The 26,389-nt window shown below is 46.1% G+C and overlaps 1 protein-coding gene across 1 annotated transcript in view; it reads right to left on the bottom strand.

The window, feature by feature from the left end:
* The window catches only part of LOC311248294 (teneurin-3-like), a gene marked incomplete at its 3' end in the record, with an annotated part of 39,694 nt that extends 13,312 nt beyond the window's left edge, over positions 1-26,382 (bottom strand). Inside the window, exons 1-8 of the mRNA XM_084339201.1 lie at positions 26,334-26,382; positions 23,457-23,595; positions 22,682-22,787; positions 17,355-17,498; positions 8,550-8,728; positions 6,406-6,510; positions 4,335-4,465; positions 1,325-1,494 (exon numbers count right to left, since the gene is read on the bottom strand). Of these exons, the coding sequence (XP_084195327.1) occupies positions 1,325-1,494; positions 4,335-4,465; positions 6,406-6,510; positions 8,550-8,658 (515 nt within the window). The remainder of the gene's footprint in view (positions 1-1,324; positions 1,495-4,334; positions 4,466-6,405; positions 6,511-8,549; positions 8,729-17,354; positions 17,499-22,681; positions 22,788-23,456; positions 23,596-26,333) is intronic.
* Positions 26,383-26,389: the final 7 nt, after the last annotated feature.

Raw genomic sequence — 26,389 nt, 5'->3', positions numbered from 1 at the left:
AGTAGGTGAGGTTGACAGACAGACAGTGTTACCTGCAGTAGGTGAGGTTGACAGACAGACAGTGTTACCTGCAGTAGGTGAGGTTGACAGACAGACAGTGTTACCTGGAGGAGGTGAGGTTAACAGACAGACAGTGTTACCTGCAGTAGGTGAGGTTGACAGACAGACAGTGTTACCTGGAGGAGGTGAGGTTAACAGACAGACAGTGTTACCTGCAGTAGGTGAGGTTGACAGACAGACAGTGTTACCTGGAGGAGGTGAGGTTGACAGACAGACAGTGTTACCTGGAGGAGGTGAGGTTGACAGACAGACAGACAGACAGTGTTACCTGGAGGAGGTGAGGTTGACAGACAGACAGTGTTACCTGGAGGAGGTGAGGTTGACAGACAGACAGTGTTACCTGGAGTAGGTGAGGTTGACAGACAGACAGTGTTACCTGGAGGAGGTGAGGTTGACAGACAGACAGTGTTACCTGGAGTAGGTGAGGTTGACAGACAGACAGTGTTACCTGGAGTAGGTGAGGTTGACAGACAGACAGTGTTACCTGGAGGAGGTGAGGTTGACAGACAGACAGTGTTACCTGGAGGAGGTGAGGTTGACAGACAGACAGTGTTACCTGGAGGAGGTGAGGTTGACAGACAGACAGTGTTACCTGGAGGAGGTGAGGTTGACAGACAGACAGACAGACAGTGTTACCTGCAGTAGGTGAGGTTGACAGACAGACAGTGTTACCTGGAGGAGGTGAGGTTAACAGACAGACAGTGTTACCTGCAGTAGGTGAGGTTGACAGACAGACAGTGTTACCTGGAGGAGGTGAGGTTGACAGACAGACAGTGTTACCTGGAGGAGGTGAGGTTGACAGACAGACAGACAGACAGTGTTACCTGGAGGAGGTGAGGTTGACAGACAGACAGTGTTACCTGGAGGAGGTGAGGTTGACAGACAGACAGTGTTACCTGGAGTAGGTGAGGTTGACAGACAGACAGTGTTACCTGGAGGAGGTGAGGTTGACAGACAGACAGTGTTACCTGGAGTAGGTGAGGTTGACAGACAGACAGTGTTACCTGGAGGAGGTGAGGTTAACAGACAGACAGTGTTACCTGGAGGAGGTGAGGTTGACAGACAGACAGTGTTACCTGGAGGAGGTGAGGTTGACAGACAGACAGACAGACAGTGTTACCTGGAGTAGGTGAGGTTGACAGACAGACAGTGTTACCTGGAGTAGGTGAGGTTGACAGACAGACAGTGTTACCTGGAGGAGGTGAGGTTGACAGACAGACAGTGTTACCTGGAGGAGGTGAGGTTGACAGACAGACAGTGTTACCTGGAGTAGGTGAGGTTGACGGGCAGCAGCTTGCTGCTGGGTACCCAGAGCGTTGGGTGCCCCTGGGCATCATAGATGATCTTTAGAAGGAACTTCCTGTGGTCATCATAGATCTTCTCTGTCCTCAGCGTGCGGTCGTAGTCTACCGACAACAAGTTCCTGCCATTCACCTGAGACAACAAACAAACAAACAAACAAACAAACAAACAAACAAACAAACAAACAAATAAATAAACAAACAAACACACCAACAAACACAAACAAACAAACAGTATAGCGTCTGTCGAACAATTCTAATGAAACTACTACCTGATGCAGGATTACAGACTTGGTTTAAAAACACTGAGTCAATTAAATTCCTCTTGTAATTCTGACATTAAATCCTTGTTAACCCTTTCACTGCCACGCAACAGCGTGTTAACCCTTTCACTGCCACGCGACATCGGGTTAACCCTTTCACTGCCACGCGACAGCGTGTTAACCCTTTCAGTGCCACACGACAGAAGGTTAACCCTCTACTATCACACAACCGACGACGACCGGTAAAGGGTTAACCTTCTGTCTTGTGGCAGTGAAAGGGTTAATAGACAGAGTCAATTAAGACATTATATTCTAGTTAATAAACAGACGCAGGATTTAAATCATTCCTTGACCTCATAAAACAGCTGAGCCTCTCAGAGCTTGTGTGTGACAGTTAACCCTATCATCGTCACTAACCCTATCATCGTCACTAACCCTATCATCGTCACTAACCCTATCATCGTCACTAACCCTATCATCACTAACCCTATCATCGTCACTAACCCTATCATCACTAACCCTATCATCGTCACTAACCCTATCATCACTAACCCAAACACGCTTTATACAAGTGTTTCATTACAGAGAACCCTATCATCACTAACCCAAACACGCTTTATACAAGTGTTTCATTAGAGAGAACCCTATCATCACTAACCCAAACACGCTTTATACAAGTGTTTCATTAGAGAACCCTATCATCACTAACCCAAACACGCTTTATACAAGTGTTTCATTACAGAGAACCCTATCATCACTAACCCAAACACGCTTTATACAAGTGTTTCATTAGAGAGAACCCTATCATCACTAACCCAAACACGCTTTATACGAGGGTTTCATTACAGAGAACCCTATCATCACTAACCCAAACACGCTTTATACAAGTGTTTCATTACAGAGAACCCTATCATCACTAACCCAAACACGCTTTATACAAGGGTTTCATTACAGAGAACCCTATCATCACTAACCCAAACACACTTTATACAAGTGTTTCATTAGAGAGAACCCTATCATCACTAACCCAAACACGCTTTATACAAGTGTTTCATTAGAGAACCCTATCATCACTAACCCAAACACGCTTTATACAAGGGTTTCATTACAGAGAACCCTATCATCACTGACCCAAACACGCTTTATACAAGTGTTTCATTAGAGAGAACCCTATCATCACTAACCCAAACACGCTTTATACAAGTGTTTCATTAGAGAGAACCCTATCATCACTAACCCAAACACGCTTTATACAAGTGTTTCATTAGAGAGAACCCTATCATCACTAACCCTATCATCACTAACCCAAACACGCTTTATACAAGTGTTTCATTAGAGAGAACCCTATCATCACTAACCCAAACACGCTTTATACAAGTGTTTCATTAGAGAGAACCCTATCATCACTACCCCAAACACGCTTTATACAAGTGTTTCATTACAGAGAACCCTATCATCACTAACCCAAACACGCTTTATACGAGGGTTTCATTACAGAGAACCCTATCATCACTAACCCAAACACGCATTATACAAGTGTTTCATTACAGAGAACCCTATCATCACTAACCCAAACACGCTTTATACAAGTGTTTCATTACAGAGAACCCTATCATCACTAACCCAAACACGCTTTATACAAGTGTTTCATTACAGAGAACCCTATCATCACTAACCCAAACACGCTTTATACAAGTGTTTCATTACAGAGAACCCTATCATCACTAACCCAAACACGCTTTATACAAGTGTTTCATTAGAGAGAACCCTATCATCACTAACCCAAACACGCTTTATACAAGTGTTTCATTACAGAGAGAACCCTATCATCACTAACCCAAACACGCTTTATACAAGTGTTTCATTAGAGAACCCTATCATCACTAACCCAAACATGCTTTATACTAGGGTTTCATTAGAGAACCCTATCATCACTAACCCAAACACGCTTTATACTAGGGTTTCATTAGAGAACCCTATCATCACTAACCCAAACACGCTTTATACAAGTGTTTCATTAGAGAACCCTATCATCACTAACCCAAACACGCTTTATACAAGTGTTTCATTAGAGAGAACCCTATCATCACTAACCCAAACACGCTTTATACAAGTGTTTCATTACAGAGAACCCTATCATCACTAACCCAAACACGCTTTATACAAGGGTTTCATTAGAGAGAACCCTATCATCACTAACCCAAACACGCTTTATACAAGTGTTTCATTACAGAGAACCCTATCATCACTAACCCAAACACGCTTTATACAAGTGTTTCATTAGAGAGAACCCTATCATCACTAACCCAAACACACTTTATACAAGTGTTTCATTAGAGAGAACCCTATCATCACTAACCCAAACACGCTTTATACAAGTGTTTCATTACAGAGAACCCTATCATCACTAACCCAAACACGCTTTATACAAGTGTTTCATTACAGAGAACCCTATCATCACTAACCCAACCACGCTTTATACGAGGGTTTCATTACAGAGAACCCTATCATCACTAACCCAAACACGCTTTATACAAGTGTTTCATTAGAGAGAACCCTATCATCACTAACCCAAACACGCTTTATACAAGTGTTTCATTAGAGAACCCTATCATCACTAACCCAAACACGCTTTATACAAGGGTTTCATTACAGAGAGCCCTAACCCTATCGTCACTTAGCCAAACACGCTTTATTGCTCTCTACTCACTCTGAGTTTTCTTCCGAAGACGATGACCTTTCCTCTGGTCTGCTCCTTCCTGAACCTCCACTCCACCAGGTTCTGTCCGTTCTCCCCCGGCAGCGTCATGTTCCGCCGCGCGACTGTGGGGTTAGCCGCACCTGGCAACATATATTTACATCATATATACTGTTAGCCGCACCTGGCAACATATATTTACATCATATATACTGTTAGCCGCACCTGGCAACATATATTTACATCATATATACTGTTAGCCGCACCTGGCAACATATATTTACATCATATATACTGTTAGCCGCACCTGGCAACATATATTTACATCATATATACTGTTAGCCGCACCTGGCAACATATATTTACATCATATATACTGTTAGCCGCACCTGGCAACATATATTTACATCATATATACTGTTAGCTGCACCTGGCAACATATATTTACATCATATATACTGTTAGCTGCACCTGGCAACATATATTTACATCATATATACTGTTAGCCGCACCTGGCAACATATATTTACATCATATATACTGTTAGCCGCACCTGGCAACATATATTTACATCATATATACTGTTAGCCGCACCTGGCAACATATATTTACATCATATATACTGTTAGCCGCACCTGGCAACATATATTTACATCATATATACTGTTAGCCGCACCTGGCACCATATATTTACATCATATATACTGTTAGCCGCACCTGGCAACATATATTTACATCATATATACTGTTAGCCGCACCTGGCAACATATATTTACATCATATATACTGTTAGCTGCACCTGGCAACATATATTATTTACATCATATATACTGTTAGCCGCACCTGGCAACATATATTTACATCATATATACTGTTAGCCGCACCTGGCAACATATATTTACATCATATATACTGTTAGCCGCACCTGGCAACATATATTTACATCATATATACTGTTAGCCGCACCTGGCAACATATATTTACATCATATATACTGTTAGCCGCACCTGGCAACATATATTTACATCATATATACTGTTAGCTGCACCTGGCAACATATATTTACATCATATATACTGTTTGCTGCACCTGGCAACATATATTTACATCATATATACTGTTAGCTGCACCTGGCAACATATATTTACATCATATATACTGTTAGCTGCACCTGGCAACATATATTTACATCATATATACTGTTAGCTGCACCTGGCAACATATATTTACATCATATATACTGTTAGTCGCACCTGGCAACATATATTTACATCATATATACTGTTAGCCGCACCTGGCAACATATATTTACATCATATATACTGTTAGCCGCACCTGGCAACATATATTTACATCATATATACTGTTAGCTGCACCTGGCAACATATATTTACATCATATATACTGTTAGCTGCACCTGGCAACATACATTTACATCATATATACTGTTAGCTGCACCTGGCAACATATATTTACATCATATATACTGTTAGCCGCACCTGGCAACATATATTTACATCATATATACTGTTAGCTGCACCTGGCAATATATATTTACAACATATATACTGTTAGCTGCACCTGGCAACATATATTTACATCATATATTCTGTTAGCTGCACCTGGCAACATATATTTACATCATATATACTGTTAGCTGCACCTGGCAACATATATTTACATCATATATACTGTTAGCTGCACCTGGCAATATATATTTACATCATATATACTGTTAGCTGCACCTGGCAACATATATTTACATCATATATACTGTTAGCTGCACCTGGCAACATATATTTACATCATATATTCTGTTAGCTGCACCTGGCAACATATATTTACATCACATAATGTAACGCCACACAATATTTCATCCCACATAAAATAAATATATAATAAAAGAATTCTCACTTACTAAATATATCATAGTAATATGTTGTTTTACTAACATCATTTGGCTTCCTCAAATCAATCAATTAAACATGTTATACAGTACACACTTTAAAATAATATATATATTATATATATATATTATATATAAATATATATATACTAATAAAACAAAGCTCTGGACTCCTACCTGCCAGGATGTGAGGCTCTGTCTGGTAATGCGTGTCCATACCGTTAGCATAGATCACCCTGAGGGAACGGTCATATCCCACCTCATAACTGTTACGCAACTGGTCTGGAGAGAGAGAGACAGAGAGAGAGAGAGAGAGAGAGAGAGAGAGAGAGAGACAGAGAGACAGAGAGAGAGAGAGAGAGAGAGAGAGAGAGAGAGAGAGAGAGAGAGAGAGAGAGAGAGAGAGAGAGAGAGGGAGAGAGAGAAATGGTGAACCTGCTGTTGTGTGGCAGTGAAAGGGTTAACCTTCTGTGTATGGTCGCAGTGAAAGGGTTAAGTCAGGTCAAGTCAAGAGTTTTATTTGTCACGACATACAGGGCATACAGTGAAATGCGAGTGGTCATGCCCGTAGCGATTGTGCAATAATACAATAATAAGAATAAGACATAACAGGTATAATGTACATAAAGTTTAAAAGACATGCTAAGGTCCTACGATAGTGCAATACAGTGTTAAGCTACGGATGGGGCACTGGGTCTTATGTACACTACTATACAATGCTATACTATACAATCTACAGTTATACTATATATCCTTATGCTATCTTGCTATATCACTCCTGTTCTTTTTTTTATTTAAATTTTTATAAAGTAAAGTGACCTTTTCATTTGTAAAGTGACCGTTGAGTGTGAGCGTGTGCAGCACGTGTGTGTGTGGCTGCTAGTGTGTGAGCGTATACAGTGTGTGTGTGTGTGTGTGTGTGTGTGTGTTTGCTCATGTGTGCTTGTGTGTGGAGAGTTCAGTGTTCAAGGCTCTGATGGCCTGGGGGAAGAAGCTGAGTCTGAGTCTCTCTGTCCTAGTAGCTGGTGTTCGCAGGCGTTTGCCTGACCGCAGCAGCTTGAACAGGCTGTTGTTGGGGTGGTGAGGGTCTTTCATTATTCTGCAGGCTCTGGATTTGCACCTCTTGTTATATAAGACCTGCAGGGGTGGTAGTGCAATACCCGTGGTACGCTCGGCTGAGCGCACCACTCTCTGTAGGGCCTTCTTGTCCTGTGCCGTGCTGTTTCCATACCAGGCAGTGATGTTTCCAGTCAAGATGCTCTCTACAGCTCCGGAGTAGAAGGACTGAAATATCTTCCCAGATACTCTGAACTTCCTTAACTGTCTCAGGTGGTAGAGGTGCTGCTTCGCCTTTTTTACGACTGAGTCTATGTGTGTTGACCATGTCAGATCCTCTGAGATGTGGACCCCCAGGTACTTGAAGCTGCTCACCCTGTCCACGGTAGCCCCGTTTATCCTCAGTGGTGTGTGTGTCCTGCTGTCTCCTCCTATAATCCACGATCAGCTCCTTTTGGTGGTGCGGCAGTGAACGGGTTAAGTGGAGCTACCATGACATGTGTTCTTAACTTTTGTCTTAAGTCCGTTGGTGAATGAGACCCATTGTTATCACAGCAGTAACTACATCTCACTGTAGAGTGTTATCACAGCAGTCACTACATCTTACTGTAGAGAGTTATCACAGCAGTCACTACATCTTACTGTAGAGAGTTATCACAGCAGTAACTACATCTCACTGTAGAGTGTTATCACAGCAGTAACTACATCTCACTGTAGAGTGTTATCACAGCAGTAACTACATCTCACTGTAGAGTGTTATCACAGCAGTAACTACATCTCACTGTAGAGTGTTATCACAGCAGTAACTACATCTCACTGTAGAGAGTTATCACAGCAGTAACTACATCTTACTGTAGAGAGTTATCACAGCAGTAACTACATCTCACTGTAGAGTGTTATCACAGCCGTCACTACATCTTACTGTAGAGAGTTATCACAGCAGTAACTACATCTCACTGTAGAGTGTTATCACAGCAGTAACTACATCTCACTGTAGAGTGTTATCACAGCAGTAACTACATCTCACTGTAGAGTGTTATCACAGCAGTAACTACATCTCACTGTAGAGAGTTATCACAGCAGTAACTACATCTCACTGTAGAGAGTTATCACAGCAGTAACTACATCTCACTGTAGAGAGTTATCACAGCAGTAACTACATCTCACTGTAGAGTGTTATCACAGCAGTAACTACAGTCACTACAGTAACTACAGTCACTACAGTAACTACAGTCACTACAGTAACTACAGTCACTACACCTTACCCTGCACCAGAGTGTAGAACGAGTCGATGGACGACAGGTTGGTTGTTATGGAAACGTCTTCATCGCGGCCTGACGTCTCGATGTCCACGGCAACGGCCCCTGATGACATGTCGCCGTGGAGATTAGTGACCACACCGGTAGGGAAGGTGACATTGGTCAAACGACCCTCACTGTCATAACTAGAGTGAGAGAGAGAGAGATAGAGAGACATAGAAAGAGAGAGAGAGAGAGAGAGATAGAGAGAGAGAGAGTAGAGAGAGACAGAGAGAGAGAGAGAGAGAGAGAGAGAGAGATTGGGATTGAAAATAAATCATAATGGAAACTTCAATATGGCTGTGAATGAATTGAAGGAGAAGGGAAGAAGGGCTTTTTATGCCATCAAAAGGAAAATTCCAATTGACATCCCAATTAGGACCTGGCTCAAAATTCTAAATTCCGTAATAAATCCAATAATATTATATGGCAGTGAAGTGTGGGGTCCATTAACTAACCAAGATTTCCCAAAATGGGAAAAACACCCATTAGAAGTACTGCATGCAGAATTGTGCAAAAACCTACTTAAGGTCCACAGACACACTGCCAATAATGCATGCAGGGCAGAACTTGGCCAATACCCCCTAATCATTCAAATTCAAAAGCGAGCCATAAAATTTTACACACACCTCCAATCAAGTGACCCCCACTCCTACCACTACAAAGCCCTTCAGAGCCAAGAGATGAACCCAGATAAGAGTCCCCTCTGCCAGCTAGTCAGAAATCTCTGCCCACAAATGCTTCAGGACAGATACCAAAAATCTGGCCCAACCAAATAATCTCAAAACAAAAAGAAAACCATATAGAATATTGGAACAAATCAACCAAATCTCAAAGTAAATTAGAATTCTATTTGACCCTAAACAGAGAGTACATGGTGGCAGAATACCTGACTACTGTGAATGAGATAAAATTAAGAAAAACATTGACACGGTACAGACTGTGTGGACACAGTCTAGCCATAGAAACAGGCCGTCACAGGCAAAACTGGCCAGGCTGTGTTCACTTTGCCATCAGGGGGACATTGAGACAGAACCTCACTTCCTGCTATACTGTGAGAAATACAAGGACCTAAGAGAAGTCTTCTTTGATAAAATAAACAAAATTGATGCACAGTTTATCCATCTCCCTGATCACCAAAAGCTACTATACATGTGTGGGGAGAAAAGTCAGTGTACAGCATTAGCTGCAAAATATGTAGACGGTTGTCACAAAATAAGAGAACAAGCCCTGTAAATGTATCTGAATGGCCACACTTGAAAAATGACTACCCGATTGAGTGACTATTTTGTAAATTAATATGTTTCTTGTTGATTGTCCTTACTGTTATTACTAATGTTATGATATTTTATTGCTTAATATATATGTTATTGTTTGTATGTTGAACTTGCTTTGGCAATAAGTATGTTAATATTTCATGCCAATAAAGCCTATTTGAATTGAATTGAATTGAATTGAATTGAGAGAGAGAGAGAGAGAGAGAGAGAGAGAGAGAGAGAGAGAGAGAGAGAGAGAGAGAGAGAGAGACAGAGAGAGAGAGAGAGAGAGATAGAGAGATAGAGAGAGAGAGACAGAGAGAGATAGAGAGAGAGAGACAGAGAGAGAGACAGAGAGAGAGAGAGACAGAGAGAGAGACAGAGATAGAGAGAGAGAGTAGAGAGAGACAGAGAGAGAGACAGAGAGAGAGATAGAGAAGATACTTTAATGTTAAATAAAGAATACAATTGAAGAAATAATGAATGAGTCAAAAGTTAAAACATACAAATAAACTATGTTTTACCCCCAGACTGTATCAAGACTCTCAGTAAAACTCAATACAACTTGAGTGTTGTCGGGCCTTAAAGAAGACGTGTCCGGCCCATGGGGACATTAACGTGTGTTGTCGAGCCTTAAAGAAGACGTGTCCGGCCCATGGGGACATTAACGTGTGTTGTCGGGCCTTAAAGAAGACGTGTCCGGCCCATGGGGACATTAACGTGTGTTGTCGGGCCTTAAAGAAGACGTGTCCGGCCCATGGGGACATTAACGTGTGTTGTCGGGCCTTAAAGAAGACGTGTCCGGCCCCATGGGGACATTAACGTGTGTTGTCGGGCCTTAAAGAAGACGTGTCTGGCCCATGGGGACATTAACGTGTGCTGTCGGGCCTTAAAGAAGACGTGTCCGGCCCCATGGGGACATTAGCGTGTGTTGTCGGGCCTTAAAGAAGATGTGTCCGGCCCATGGGGACATTAAGGTGTGTTGTCGGGCCTTAAAGAAGACGTGTCCGGCCCATGGGGACATTAACGTGTGTTGTCGGGCCTTAAAGAAGACGTGTCCGGCCCCATGGGGACATTAAGGTGTGTTGTCGGGCCTAAAGAAGACGTGTCCGGCCCATGGGGACATTAACGTGTGTTGTCGGGCCTTAAAGAAGACGTGTCCGGCAATTGAATTGAGAGGAGAGAGAGAGAGGAGAGAGAGAGAGAGAGAGAGAGAGAGAGAGAGAGAGAGAGACAGAGAGAGAGAGAGAGAGAGATAGAGAGATAGAGAGAGAGAGACAGAGAGAGATAGAGAGAGAGAGACAGAGAGAGAGACAGAGAGAGAGAGAGACAGAGAGAGAGACAGAGATAGAGAGAGAGAGTAGAGAGAGACAGAGAGAGAGAGAGAGAGAGATAGAGAAGATACTTTAATGTTAAATAAAGAATACAATTGAAGAAATAATGAATGAGTCAAAAGTTAAAACATACAAATAAACTATGTTTTACCCCCAGACTGTATCAAGACTCTCAGTAAAACTCAATACAACTTGAGTGTTGTCGGGCCTTAAAGAAGACGTGTCCGGCCCATGGGGACATTAACGTGTGTTGTCGGGCCTTACAGAAGACGTGTCCGGCCCATGGGGACATTAACGTGTGTTGTCGGGCCTTAAAGAAGACGTGTCCGGCCCATGGGGACATTAACGTGTGTGTCGAGCCTTAAAGAAGACGTGTCCGGCCCATGGGGACATTAACGTGTGTTGTCGGGCCTTAAAGAAGACGTGTCCGGCCCATGGGGACATTAAGGTGTGTTGTCGGGCCTTAAAGAAGACGTGTCCGGCCCATGGGGACATTAACGTGTGTTGTCGGGCCTTAAAGAAGACGTGTCCGGCCCATGGGGACATTAACGTGTGTTCTCGGGCCTTAAAGAAGACGTGTCCGGCCCATGGGGACATTAACGTGTGTTGTCGGTTGTCGGGCCTTAAAGAAGACGTGTCCGGCCCATGGGGACATTAAGGTGTGTTGTCGGGCCTTAAAGAAGACGTGTCGGCCCATGGGGACATTAACGTGTGTTGTGGGGCCTTAAAGAAGACGTGTCCGGCCCATGGGACATTAACGTGTGTTGTCGGGCCTTAAAGAAGACGTGTCCGGCCCCATGGGGACATTAACGTGTGTTGTCGGGCCTTAAAGAAGACGTGTCCGGCCCATGGGGACATTAACGTGTGTTGTCGGGCCTTAAAGAAGACGTGTCCGGCCCATGGGGACATTAAGGTGTGTTGTCGGGCCTTAAAGAAGACGTGTCCGGCCCATGGGGACATTAATGTGTGTTGTCGGGCCTTAAAGAAGACGTGCCCGGCCCATGGGGACATTAACGTGTGTTGTCGGGCCTTAAAGAAGACGTGTCCGGCCCATGGGACATTAAGGTGTGTTGTCGGGCCTTAAAGAAGATGTGTCCGGCCCCATGGGGACATTAAGGTGTGTTGTCGGGCCTTAAAGAAGACGTGTCCGGCCCATCGGGACATTAACGTGTGTTGTCGGGCCTTAAAGAAGACGTGTCCGGCCCCATGGCGACATTAGCGTGTGTTGTCGGGCCTTAAAGAAGACGTGTCCGGCCCATGGGGACATTAAGGTGTGTTGTCGGGCCTTAAAGAAGACGTGTCCGGCCCATGGGGACATTAAGGTGTGTTGTCGGGCCTTAAAGAAGACGTGTCCGGCCCATGGGGACATTAAGGTGTGTTGTCGGGCCTTAAAGAAGACGTGTCCGGCCCATGGGGACATTAACGTGTGTTGTCGGGCCTTAAAGAAGACGTGTCCGGCCCATGGGGACATTAACGTGTGTTGTCGGGCCTTAAAGAAGACGTGTCCGGTCCATGGGGACATTAACGTGTGTTGTCGGGCCTTAAAGAAGACGTGTCCGGCCCCATGGGGACATTAACGTGTGTTGTCGGGCCTTAAAGAAGACGTGTCCGGCCCCATGGGGACATTAAGGTGTGTTGTCGGGCCTTAAAGAAGATGTGTCCGGCCCATGGGGACATTAACGTGTGTTGTCGGGCCTTAAAGAAGACGTGTCCGGCCCAATGGGGACATTAACGTGTGTTGTCGGGCCTTAAAGAAGACGTGTCCGGCCCATGGGGACATTAACGTGTGTTGTCGGGCCTTAAAGAAGACGTGTCCGGCCCATGGGGACATTAACGTGTGGTTGTCGGGCCTTAAAGAAGACGTGTCCGGCCCCATGGGGACATTAACGTGTGTTGTCGGGCCTTAAAGAAGACGTGTCCGGCCCCATGGGGACATTAACGTGTGTTGTCGGGCCTTAAAGAAGACGTGTCCGGCCCCATGGGGACATTAACGTGTGTTCTCGGGCCTTAAAGAAGACGTGTCCGGCCCATGGGGACATTAACGTGTGTTGTCGGGCCTTAAAGAAGACGTGTCCGGCCCATGGGGACATTAACGTGTGTTGTCGGGCCTTAAAGAAGACGTGTCCGGCCCATGGGGACATTAACGTGTGTTGTCGGGCCTTAAAGAAGACGTGTCCGGCCCATGGGGACATTAACGTGTGTTGTCGGGCCTTAAAGAAGACGTGTCCGGCCCATGGGGACATTAACGTGTGTTGTCGGGCCTTAAAGAAGACGTGTCCGGCCCATGGGGATATTAACGTGTGTTGTCGGGCCTTATGGAAGACGTGTCCGGCCCATGGGGACATTAACGTGTGTTGTCGGGCCTTAAAGAAGACGTGTCCGGCCCCATGGGGACATTAACGTGTGTTGTCAGGGCCTTAAAGAAGACGTGTCCATGGGGACATTAACGTGTGTTGTCGGGCCTTAAAGAAGACGTGTCCGGCCCATGGGGACATTAACGTGTGTTGTCGGCCTTAAAGAAGACGTGTCCGGCCCCATGGGGACATTAACGTGTGTTGTCGGGCCTTAAAGAAGACGTGTCCGGCCCATGGGGACATTAACGTGTGTTGTCGGGCCTTAAAGAAGACGTGTCCGGCCCATGGGGACATTAACGTGTGTTGTCAGGCCTTAAAGAAGACGTGTCCGGCCCATGGGGACATTAACGTGTGTTGTCGGGCCTTAAAGAAGACGTGTCCGGCCCATGGGGACATTAACGCGTGTTGTCGGGGCCTTAAAGAAGACGTGTCCGGCCCATGGGGACATTAACGTGTGTTGTCGGGCCTTAAAGAAGACGTGTCGGCCCATGGGGACATTAACGTGTGTTGTCGGGCCTTAAAGAAGACGTGTCCGGCCCCATGGGGACATTAACGTGTGTTGTCGGGCCTTAAAGAAGACGTGTCCGGCCCATGGGGACATTAAGGTGTGTTGTCGGGCCTTAAAGAAGACGTGTCCGGCCCATGGGGACATTAATGTGTGTTGTCGGGCCTTAAAGAAGACGTGTCCGGCCCATGGGGACATTAACATGTGTTGTCGGGCCTTAAAGAAGACGTGTCCGGCCCATGGGGACATTAAGGTGTGTTGTCGGGCCTTAAAGAAGATGTGTCCGGCCCCATGGGGACATTAAGGTGTGTTGTCGGGCCTTAAAGAAAACGTGTCCAGCCCATCGGGACATTAACGTGTGTTGTCGGGCCTTAAAGAAGACGTGTCCGGCCCCATGGGACATTAGCGTGTGTTGTCGGGCCTTAAAGAAGACGTGTCCGGCCCATGGGGACATTAAGGTGTGTTGTCGGGCCTTAAAGAAGACGTGTCCGGCCCATGGGGACATTAAGGTGTGTTGTCGGGCCTTAAAGAAGACGTGTCCGGTCCATGGGGACATTAAACGTGTGTTGTCGGGCCTTAAAGAAGACGTGTCCGGCCCCATGGGGACATTAACGTGTGTTGTCGGGCCTTAAAGAAGACGTGTCCGGCCCAATGGGGACATTAACGTGTGTTGTCCGGCCTTAAAGAAGACGTGTCCGGCCCATGGGGACATTAACGTGTGTTGTCGGGCCTTAAAGAAGACGTGTCCGGCCCATGGGGACATTAACGTGTGTTGTCGGGCCTTAAAGAAGACGTGTCCGGCCCATGGGGACATTAACGTGTGTTGTCGGGCCTTAAAGAAGACGTGTCCGGCCCATGGGGACATTAACGTGTGTTGTCGGGCCTTAAAGAAGACGTGTCCGGCCCCATGGGGACATTAACGTGTGTTGTTGGGCCTTAAAGAAGACGTGTCCGGCCCCATGGGGACATTAACGTGTGTTGTCGGGCTTTAAAGAAGACGTGTCCATGGGGACATTAACGTGTGTTGTCGGGCCTTAAAGAAGACGTGTCCGGCCCATGGGGACCTTACCGTGTGTTGTCGGGCCTTAAAGAAGACGTGTCCGACCCATGGGGACATTAGCGTGTGTTGTCGGGCCTTAAAGAAGACGTGTCCGGCCCCATGGGGACATTAAGGTGTGTTGTCGGGCCTTAAAGAAGACGTGTCCGGCCCCATGGGGACATTAAGGTGTGTTGTCGGGCCTTAAAGAAGACGTGTCCGGCCCATGGGGACATTAACGTGTGTTGTCGGGCCTTAAAGAAGACGTGTCCGGCCCATGTGGACATTAGCGTGTGTTGTCGGGCCTTAAAGAAGACGTGTCCGGCCCATGGGGACATTAACGTGTGTTGTCGGGCCTTAAGAAGACGTGTCCGGCCCCATGGGGACATTAACGTGTGTTGTCGGGCCTTAAAGAAGACGTGTCCGGCCCCATGGGGACATTAACGTGTGTTGTCGGGCCTTAAAGAAGACGTGTCCGGCCCATGGGGACATTAACGTGTGTTGTCGGGCCTTAAAGAAGACGTGTCCGGCCCATGGGGACATTAACGTGTGTTGTCGGGCCTTAAAGAAGACGTGTCCGGCCCATGGGGACATTAACGTGTGTTGTCGGGCCTTAAAGAAGACGTGTCTGGGCCCCATGGGGACATTAACGTGTGTTGTCGGGCCTTAAAGAAGACGCGTCCGGCCCCATGGGGACATTAACGCGTGTTGTCGGGCCTTAAAGAAGACGTGTCCGGCCCATGGGGACATTAACGTGTGTTGTCGGGCCTTAAAGAAGACGTGTCCGGCCCATGGGTGTGTGTGTACTTAGAGTTTGGGTTACCGTCGGTCGTGTGATAGTAAAGGGCTAACCTTCTGTCGTGTGGCAGTGAAAGGGTTAAGTGCTAGATTTTTTTTACCAAAAAAAAAGTCAAGGCCTGGGAATTCCTCGCATCTTTTTCTCTTTTATATTTCTTTTTTACGAATATATAATCGGGGTCGTCTTATATTCAGGCCAATAATGGCGCTATATAATATTCATATGCTGTGTTTTAGATCCGACCACAAGCCTGGCTATACAGTTGAATAATCTGCACTCTCTTATCAAATTATTTAGCAATGCGTGGCGTTGAAATCGTACTTACAGTATGGTGATCGTGGATTCTTATGTATATATCTACAGGCTATATAGGCTGTATCATAAATGAACCAAACGTGTAAGCCTAGAATATGTTTGTTAAATAGTGTTTTCCAGCGATCCAATGTTCCCCCTGAGGACAGTTTATTTATTCAGTTATGAAAATATACTTTAGAAATTATAATCACTCCTCTGACTCTCACAAAAAAAAACGACATAGTGCACCTTTAAACGGGCCACCGTGAAATAATAGAAGCAGGGAGAGAAGCCGAGAGTCGAGAGTGGTTCAGCGCTGAACACTGTTTCCTGAACGAGCTGCTCTCCCTCAAAACAACGTCTCTGCTGATAGATAAACCAGTCAAATACACCCATCCTGTTTACACTCTCTCTCTCTCTCTCTCTCTCTCTCATCTCTCTCTCTCTCTCTCTCTCTCTCTCTCAATCTCTCTATCTCTCTCCCCCTCTCTCTCTCTTCCTGTCTCTCTCTCTTTCTCTCTATTCCTGCCTCTCTCTCTATGTCTCTTTTTTTGTCTTTCTGTTTTAACCCCCCCCATCCTCACTTTCTCTGTCTCTCTCTCCCTCTCCCTCTCCCTCTCCCTCTCCCTCTCTCTCTCTCTCTCTCTCTCTCTCTCTCTCTCTCTCTCTCTCTCTCTCTCTCTCTCTCTCTCTCTCTCTCTCTCTCTCTCTCTCTCTCTCTCTCTCTCTCTCTCTCTCCCTGTCTCTTGTTCTCCCAGCTCAGTCCTTCTGGCTCCGTCGTTCATCTTGTCTATTTGATTTGAGTTGATTTGATTTGATTTGATTTGATTTGGTCAGAATGGAAGATCATTCCAAGAAGCCTAACCCTTAACACTAATTAACCCTTCAGTGTCTGGCTCCTCATTCACAGAACGAGAGAGGGTGGGTGTGTGTGTGTGTGTGTACGTGTGTGTGTCTGTGTCTGTGTGTGTGTGTGTGTGTGTGTCTGTGTGTGTGTCTGTGTGTGTGTGTGTCTCTGTGTGTGTGTGTGTGTGTGTCTCTGTATGTGTGTGTGTGTGTGTGTGTGTGTGGTCTGTGTGTGTGTGTGTGTGTGTGTGTCTGTGTGTGTGTGTGTGTCTGTGTGTGTGTGTGTGTGTGTGTGTGTGTGTGTGTGTGTGTGTGTGTGTGTGTGTGTGTGTGTGTGTGTGTACTTACTCGTAGAAGGTGGTCCATCCTATCTGGATGCTCTTGGTGGCCAGCAGGCCGCTGTTACCAGTGGTAACTAAACAACACCAACTCCTGCCCCTGCGCCGTTAGAGTTTTCAGTCCGCCGTTAGTTCCTATCGTCAACCAGATCACCTAGGCAACAGAGACATCAGCGTTAGTTCCTATCGTCAACCCGATCACCTAGGCAACAGAGACATCAGCGTTAGTTCCTATCGTAAACCAGATCACCTAGGCAACAGAGACATCAGCGTTAGTTCCTATCGTCAACCAGATCACCTAGGCAACAGAGACATCAGCGTTAGTTCCTATCGTCAACCAGATCACCTAGGCAACAGAGACATCAGCGTTAGTTCCTATCGTAAACCAGATCACCTAGGCAACAGAGACATCAGCGTTAGTTCCTATCGTCAACCAGATCACCTAGGCAACAGAGACATCAGCGTTAGTTCCTATCGTCAACCAGATCACCTAGGCAACAGAGACATCAGCGTTAGTTCCTATCGTCAACCAGATCACCTAGGCAACAGAGACATCAGCGTTAGTTCCTATCGTCAACCAGATCACCTAGGCAACAGAGACATCAGCGTTAGTTCCTATCGTCAACCAGATCACCTAGGCAACAGAGAGACAGAGAGAGAGTCAACAGGACATTAGGCTGGTAAAGCTACGCCTCCTAAAGTGTGAAAATGGAACTACAGGAAGTACAGGAAGTACAGGCTTTCCGGTTACGACAAAACAATTATAGAAACGTGTGAAGTGCACAACATCTCCTCGTTTAAGCCACTGCAGCGGCTTCGCCTGAAGAATCAAATCAAATCAAATCAAATTTATTTATAGGGCCCGACAACACACGTTAATGTCCCCATGGGCCGTACAGGTCTTCTTTAAACAAGTCAAGAAGACAACATAACAATAAGTCAAGAACAGAACAAGAACACCATAGGGTCCAAACATTTTTTAGATGAATGCAAATAAATGAAAGAATGCAAGCACTCCCAGACATACCCCACGCGAAGGTAAGGAAAAACTCACTAAAACCTAACAATAGGGAAAAAAAGCTCCACAGGCAATGTGGAGGAGAGAAACCTTAGAAGGGCCGTTCAAGGGGGGATCTCCCTTCTTAGATGTCGGTGATAGTAGTGTTGCAGACGGACAGTTGGTAAGCATGCACTCATGTGTGTGGTGAGACACAGATGAGTGCATGCAATAGCAACTGAACATTTTGAAAAATTAAAGATAGAGTTGATAGCGGATCTATTTGAGGCACAGGGGCGGCGCAAGAGGGTCACGTCCTCCCCGTCTTAGTCACGGGACATTCAAGACTCCGGTCGTTGCTAGAAGTTACTACATGACCGGGGCGTTCTAGCTCGTTTGCCGACAGGATTCGGGAAAAGTTTGGTTCCGTTCGGAGGCAGCTTCCAGGGGCTTCCCTGCTGTTTATGTTATGTATGTTATGTTATGTTATGTTATGTTATGTTATGTTATGTTATGTTATGTTATGTTGATGTTGATGTTATGTTGTGTTCCATGTGGTGTATTGTCGCAGCTACCACCTGTACCGTGCCCAAATTCCACCGGCCTGGCCGTGTGGCAATAAAAGAAACTTGAACTTGAACTTGAACTTGAAGTACATCATACACCGGGAATTCTACCCCACAGACACTTTCGGCCGTAGTTCTTTACCGGGCTTTATCTCACGGAGGAGATAAAACTGGGAACGAGGTTATCTTAAGCCCGGTACCGGTCCCAAAATGCACACACTACAGAGGGAACCAGGAAGTGAGTACACGCTACAGAGGGAACCAGGAAGTGAGTACACGCTACAGAGGGAACCAGGAAGTGAGTACACACTACAGAGGGAACCAGGAAGTGAGTACACACTACAGAGGGAACCAGGAAGTGAGTACACACTACAGAGGGAACCAGGAAGTGAGTACACGCTACAGAGGGAACCAGGAAGTGAGTACACGCTACAGAGGGAACCAGGAAGTGAGTACACACTACAGAGGGAACCAGGAAGTGAGTACACACTACAGAGGGAACCAGGAAGTGAGTACACGCTACAGAGGGAACCAGGAAGTGAGTACACGCTACAGAGGGAACCAGGAAGTGAGTACACATTACAGAGGGAACCAGGAAGAGAGTACACACTACAGAGGGAACCAGGAAGTGAGTACACACTACAGAGGGAACCAGGAAGTGAGTACACGCTACAGAGGGAACCAGGAAGTGAGTACACGCTACAGAGTGACCCAGGAAGTGAATACACACTACAGAGGGAACCAGGAAGTGAGTACACGCTACAGAGGGAACCAGGAAGTGAGTACACGCTACAGAGTGACCCAGGAAGTGAGTACACACTACAGAGGGAACCAGGAAGTGAGTACACGCTACAGAGGGAACCAGGAAGTGAGTACACGCTACAGAGGGAACCAGGAAGTGAGTACACGCTACAGAGGGAACCAGGAAGTGAGTACACACTACAGAGGGAACCAGGAAGTGAGTACACACTACAGAGGGAACCAGGAAGTGAGTACACGCTACAGAGGGAACCAGAAAGTGAGTACACGCTACAGAGGGAACCAGGAAGTGAGTACACACTACAGAGGGAACCAGGAAGTGAGTACACGCTACAGAGGGAACCAGGAAGTGAGTACACACTACAGAGGGAACCAGGAAGTGAGTACACACTACAGAGGGAACCAGGAAGTGAGTACACACTACAGAGGGATTGATTGATTGATTGAAAAGTTTATTAACAGATTGCAGAATGGGTACAGTACAGTACAGCTCAATACATACAATTGTTAAGGGGATGCAGACCAGAGAAAGACTTTCGTCTTGTTTACATCAGGGTCCCCCATTTTCAATTCATCATAACATATATGACATACATGACATACAGATAGACAGTACTGCTACATCTATACATTTATGACATATCAGATTTGCAAATACAGTACTGTTTGTGATACGAAAGTGTCCAGAAAAGGAGTGTATATACATTTGGCGTAGAAACTGTACATTGGAGGAGGTTGGATGGGTGGGGTGGGGTTGGGTGGGTTGGGTGAGGGCTGTACATTGGAGGTGGGGGGGTTGGGTAGGGGACACACACACATTTTACACTGTACATTGGAATACTGACAAAGCCTTACTTGGTCATTTACTGTACAACTAGGTTAGGACATTTGTAGGGGCCAGTTTCGAATTGCAGTCTCACATAGGTGTTTTTTGAGAGTGTTTTTGAAAGTGGGTAGTGATTCACATTCCTTTACAGCTTTAGGTAGGGCGTTCCACATTGATGTGGCATAATTGCGAAACGTGTTTAGTCCCTTGTTTGAGCCGAATCTGGGTTTTACATGATTTGTGGAGCTCCCTCTGGTGTTGTGATCGTGGTATTCACTGACCTTTGGGAAGTATTTTGACATGTACATGGGTACCTTGGTCGCGTAGTGTATCTTGTAGACCAGGCCCATTGCAAGTTGCTGTACTCTGTCGTCTACTCTAAGCCATCCTAGGTTGTCAAAGTGGGCAGGGGTGAGGTGGGTTCTAGGAGTCAGGTCAAGTAGTAGTCTGACTAGCTTGTTTTGAGATGTTTGTAATTTGTTTTTTAGTGCCTTTGAGGTGCTTTGGTACCATGAGGTGCAAGCATAGTCGTAGTACCCTTGAATGAGTGCTCCTGCTAGAGTCTTCAGGGTATTCTTGTTTACCAGAGAGGAGATCCGGTACAAGAATCGCGTTCGTTGGTTGACTTTTTTTATTACATTGGATGCCATTTTGTCACAGGAAAGATTAGCCTCTAGGATGGAACCCAGGTAGGTAATATCTTCTTTCCTTGTGACAATATTGTCACCCACTGTAACCGAGAAGCCGTCGGTCTTGCTGAGTTTGTTATTTGAACCGAAGAGAATGGACTCTGTTTTGCCCATGTGTAATGATAGTTTGTTGTCGGCGAGCCATATGCAGATTTTGCCTAGTTCTGAGCTGAGGGCTTTTTCAACCTGTAACTTGTTCTTGTCAGAGACCAGCAGGGCTGAGTTGTCCGCAAACAGGAACAAGTTGCAGACATGTCATTTGCATAAATTAGGAATAGAAGCGGTCCTAGTATGCTTCCTTGTGGAACACCACAGCTCACTGTGAGGGGGGGGATAGGGGACCAGGAAGTGAGTACCAGACAGCTGAGCACCCTAACTCTACTGCAGAGGGACAGCTGAGCACCCTAACTCTACTGCAGAGGGACAGCTGAGCACCCTAACTCTACTGCAGAGGGACAGCTGAGCACCCTAACTCTACTGCAGAGGGACAGCTGAGCACCCTAACTCTACTGCAGAGGGACAGCTGAGCACCCTAACTCTACTGCAGAGGGACAGCTGAGCACCCTAACTCTACTGCAGAGGGACAGCTGAGCACCCTAACTCTACTGCAGAGGGACAGCTGAGCACCCTAACTCTACTGCAGAGGGACAGCTGAGCACCCTAACTCTACTGCAGAGGGACAGCTGAGCACCCTAACTCTACTGCAGAGGGACAGAGTGATCTATAGAGAGACACAGCTCTACTACAGAGTGATCTATAGAGAGACACAGCTCTACTACAGAGTGATCTATAGAGAGACACAGCTCTACAGAGTGATCTATAGAGACACACAGCTCTACAGAGTGATCTATAGAGAGACACAGCTCTACAGAGTGATCTATAGAGAGACACACAGCTCTACAGAGTGATCTATAGAGACACACAGCTCTACAGAGTGATCTATAGAGACACACAGCTCTACAGAGTGATCTATAGAGACACACAGCTCTACAGAGTGATCTATAGAGAGACACAGCTCTACAGAGTGATCTATAGAGACACACAGCTCTACAGAGTGATCTATAGAGAGACACAGCTCTACAGAGTGATCTATAGAGAGACACAGCTCTACAGAGTGATCTATAGAGACACACAGCTCTACAGAGTGATCTATAGAGAGACACAGCTCTACAGAGTGATCTATAGAGAGACACAGTTCTACAGAGTGATCTATAGAGAGACACAGCTCTACAGAGTGATCTATAGAGACACACAGCTCTACAGAGTGATCTATAGAGACACACAGCTCTACAGAGTGATCTATAGAGAGACACACAGCTCTACAGAGTGATCTATAGTGACACAGCTCTACAGAGTGATCTATAGTAGGAAGGGAGACACACGCTACACGCTACATGCTACACGCTACACGCTGCTTTTCAGAACAGGACCGGAGAGATACATCCTTCCTGTACTTTATAATAAAGGAACCTAATCCATCAGGTCTGATGACGAGCTCACCTGGTTGTCGGGGGCGACCACACGCACAGGCATCCGATTGGTGTCTCTACGGATCCGAAGGGTGTTGCCACTGCTGTCCGTCACCGCGGTTACATCCTCCTCGTTGCTGTTGGCAAGTGGGATGGAAGGATGGAGGGGGAGGGGGGGGGGGACAGAGAGAGAGGAGAGGAAGTGGAGCGATATAGATAGATGTGTGATTAATAAACCAGTAGCGGAATAAAAAGACAGACAGACAGACAGACAGACAGACAGACAGACAGACAGACAGACAGACAGACAGACAGACAGACAGACAGACAGACAGACAGACAGACAGACAGACAGACAGACAGACAGACACACAGATAGACAGACAGACAGACAGACAGACAGACAGACAGACAGACAGATAGACAGACAGACAGACAGACAGACAGACAGACAGACAGACAGACAGACAGACAGACAGACAGACAGACAGACAGACAGACAGACAGACAGACAGACAGACAGACAGACACACATACAGACAGACAGACAGACAGACAGACAGACAGACAGACAGACAGACAGACACACATACAGACAGACAGACAGACAGACAGACAGACAGACAGACAGACAGACAGACAGACAGACAGACAGACAGACAGACAGACAGACAGATAGACAGACAGACAGACAGACAGACAGACAGACAGACAGACAGACAGACAGACAGACAGACAGACAGACAGACAGACAGACAGACAGACAGACAGACAGACAGACAGACAGACAGACAGACAGACAGTACCTATAGCTGAAGTTATATTTGTAGTCTCCGGTCACCAGGGACATAGTGAACTGATGCGTTCCGTTGGTGTCAAACACATACAGCTCCTGAGACACTGGAGACGCTACCTCATAGGAGCTAGGACCAGAGGCCAAGGAACCTGGAGAGAGAGAGAGAGAGAGAGAGGGGGAGAGAGGGAGAGAGAGAGGAGAGAGAGAGAGAGGAGAGAGAGAGAGAGAGAGAGAGAGACAAAGACAAAACAAGACTTTACCCAATGGGACAAACACCCCATTGAGACCCTGCATGCAGAGTTCTGTAAGAGTATCCTACATGTCCAGAGGAAAACTACAAACAATGCATGCAGGGCATCCCTTCACACCCTTCCCAGAAGCAGTCACATTTTTATCTCCTCCCCCACCCCCAGAGAACACCTCAAGGCCTCTCTCTCTTATCCGCTTGGAGACGTCCGTACCAGCCCTTACAGCTCCTTTCCCCAGAGCCTGGATCTGCCCTCGCTAGAGACGCTCGGACGTTTTTGACCTTTTTCTTCTTTTTCCTTTTACAACAGAATCCTCAACTCGACTCGACTTTTCACCGTAATATGGATCTAATAAGCTGGGCTTTTACAGCGATTGATCGCATATTCTCGACAAGGAGGCAGAATGCGGATGACCCATTCTGCCCTCTTGGGAGCTATCAGGCGGGATACACCATAAATTCATACGGATTCAACAAAATTCATCGCAATATGCTTTTTCCCGCTGGAGATAAACGGCGTTGAGGACGTATATCTTCTAATTGTCATGCTGCTCGGCTTGGGCTCCGTCAGCTGTTGGATCTGGTACTGTCTGAATCTAATTCGGAAGAAGTTGTTTCCCCTGGCCAGGGATATGGCCGGGATCAAGGACAACCAAATGGAACTGTTTAAAAAGATCGCTGACCTCATTCCCCTGCGCGGTGATGAACAACTGAGCTCCAAGACCATGTTGGAACGGTGCGAAATCTACCATGTAGACGAACAATCGTGCTTGAAGACTATTCTTGAGAGACTTGCTTCTAACCATGCAGAGGAACTGTCGCGGTCTCAGGCCATTCTGGACATCACGTCGGAAATTAGAGATGTGAAAATTAAGATGCCACCGTACCGTGCTAATAGGGTGTACGATGATGGTGACGATGATTAAACTAAATTGACCAAATTCTGACCATATGCGGTATATCTGCCTCGAGCTGCATGTATGTATCACCCCCCCCCCCCCCCCCTTATCCCTTTCTGCTGTGGAAACAGACCAAGGCCAGGGTCAACGCGGAGGAGCAACTCCGGTGAGGTGATTCTGGGAAAGAAGGAGACGAGCTGTAACTGTCTGGAAACGATAAGATTGATGAGGCCCCCCTCACCACTCCCTGATGAGGCCCTAAGACTGTTTCATAACCCAATTCCTGTCCCCCAGCTCCCTCCATCCCTCCCTCCCTCCCGCCACCTGGCGCACGATGCCTTGTTTTACTACTTAGTGTTGTTGCTGCCGACTATCGCATGCAGTGTCTCAGGCATTCTGTAGATGACATGTGTCAACAAATGTACATGTCTGTTGAATTTATGCTGTGCCGTTGTTACTGTAAAAATGTAATGATTGTGATGTGTTATTATTAATGAGACGTTGAGCTGTTTGTGTGTGTCATTGGAATTTCCCCAAGGGGATTAATAAAGTAATATCTTATCTTATCTTATCTTAATTAGGCCGTTACGCACTAATACTAAAAATACAAAAAAGAGCAATTAACTTTTGGACACACCTAAAACGAAGTGACCCCCTCTCGTACCATTATCAAGCCCTGCAGTGCCAAGAGCTGAGGAGCATCAGGAACCCCCTTACCCAGCTGGTCCTGAGGCTGAGTCCACAAACCTGCTCTCTTAACACACCTCAGGAACAGAACACATCACCAATCAGAATAAATCAAATTACTACACAGCTAAAACAAAACTACATCACCTATTGGAAAACACAAACAAAAGCACAGAGCAAAATGCAGTGCTATCTGGCTCTAAATCGACAGTACACCATAGCAGACTATTTGAGCATGGTGACTGATCAACAACTAAAAAGAACCTTGACAAAATACAGACTGAGTGAGCACAGCCTCGCTGTTGAAAAGGGAAGGCACAGGAAAACCTGGTTTCCTGCAGAGCAAAGGCTGTGCTGTCATTGCATCCTCAGTGAGCCTGAAACTGAGTTGCACTTCCTCACCAAATGTGAAAAATATAAAGATATTAGAGAAACGCATTTAAAAAAAAATGAACTAATAACAAAAGGTTTTCTTGCACTACCAGATACAGGAAAACTACCAGTCCTACTAGGGGAGGACTCAACAAGCTGTGAGCTAGCAGCAGCCTATGTTGCTGCCTGCCACAAACTGAGGGACAGTGAGTGACAGTCACCTGACATGTTTTATACCGTAATATTTTATGTTTTATTTTATGGTGAACATTTTTGTAAGTACTATGACATTAATATGTGTTTTGTAATCCATGCTTATGTTATCAACCATTTGCTTTGGCAACATGTACAAGCTGCGTCATGCCAATAAAGCCATTTGAATTGAATTGAATTGAGAGAGGAGAGAGAGAGGGGGGGAGAGAGATAGAGAGATAGAGAGAGAGAGAGAGAGAGAGAGAGAGAGAGAGGGGGAGAGAGAGAGAGAGAGAGAGAGAGAGAGGGGGGAGAGAGAGAGAGAGAGAGAGAGAGAGAGAGAGAGAGAGAGAGAGAGAGAGAGAGAGAGAGAGAGAGAGGGGGGAGAGAGAGAGATGACCGTTGTCAAGTTCACAATTTGATTATGTTCTATATTGATCCAGCATGTATACAGCGTTGGGTTAGGGTTAAGGGTTAAGGGTGTTTGTACCGGTAGGCGGCTGGTTCCGCCGGATGGCCCGGATCCTGATGTTCCCCAGGTCGGCT

This window comes from Notolepis coatsorum, assembly GCF_963971535.1.
Source record: "Notolepis coatsorum genome assembly, contig: SCAFFOLD_1632, whole genome shotgun sequence".
Taxonomy (NCBI): Eukaryota; Metazoa; Chordata; class Actinopteri; order Aulopiformes; family Paralepididae; genus Notolepis; species Notolepis coatsorum.
This window is presented reverse-complemented; position numbering and strand designations above follow the sequence as displayed.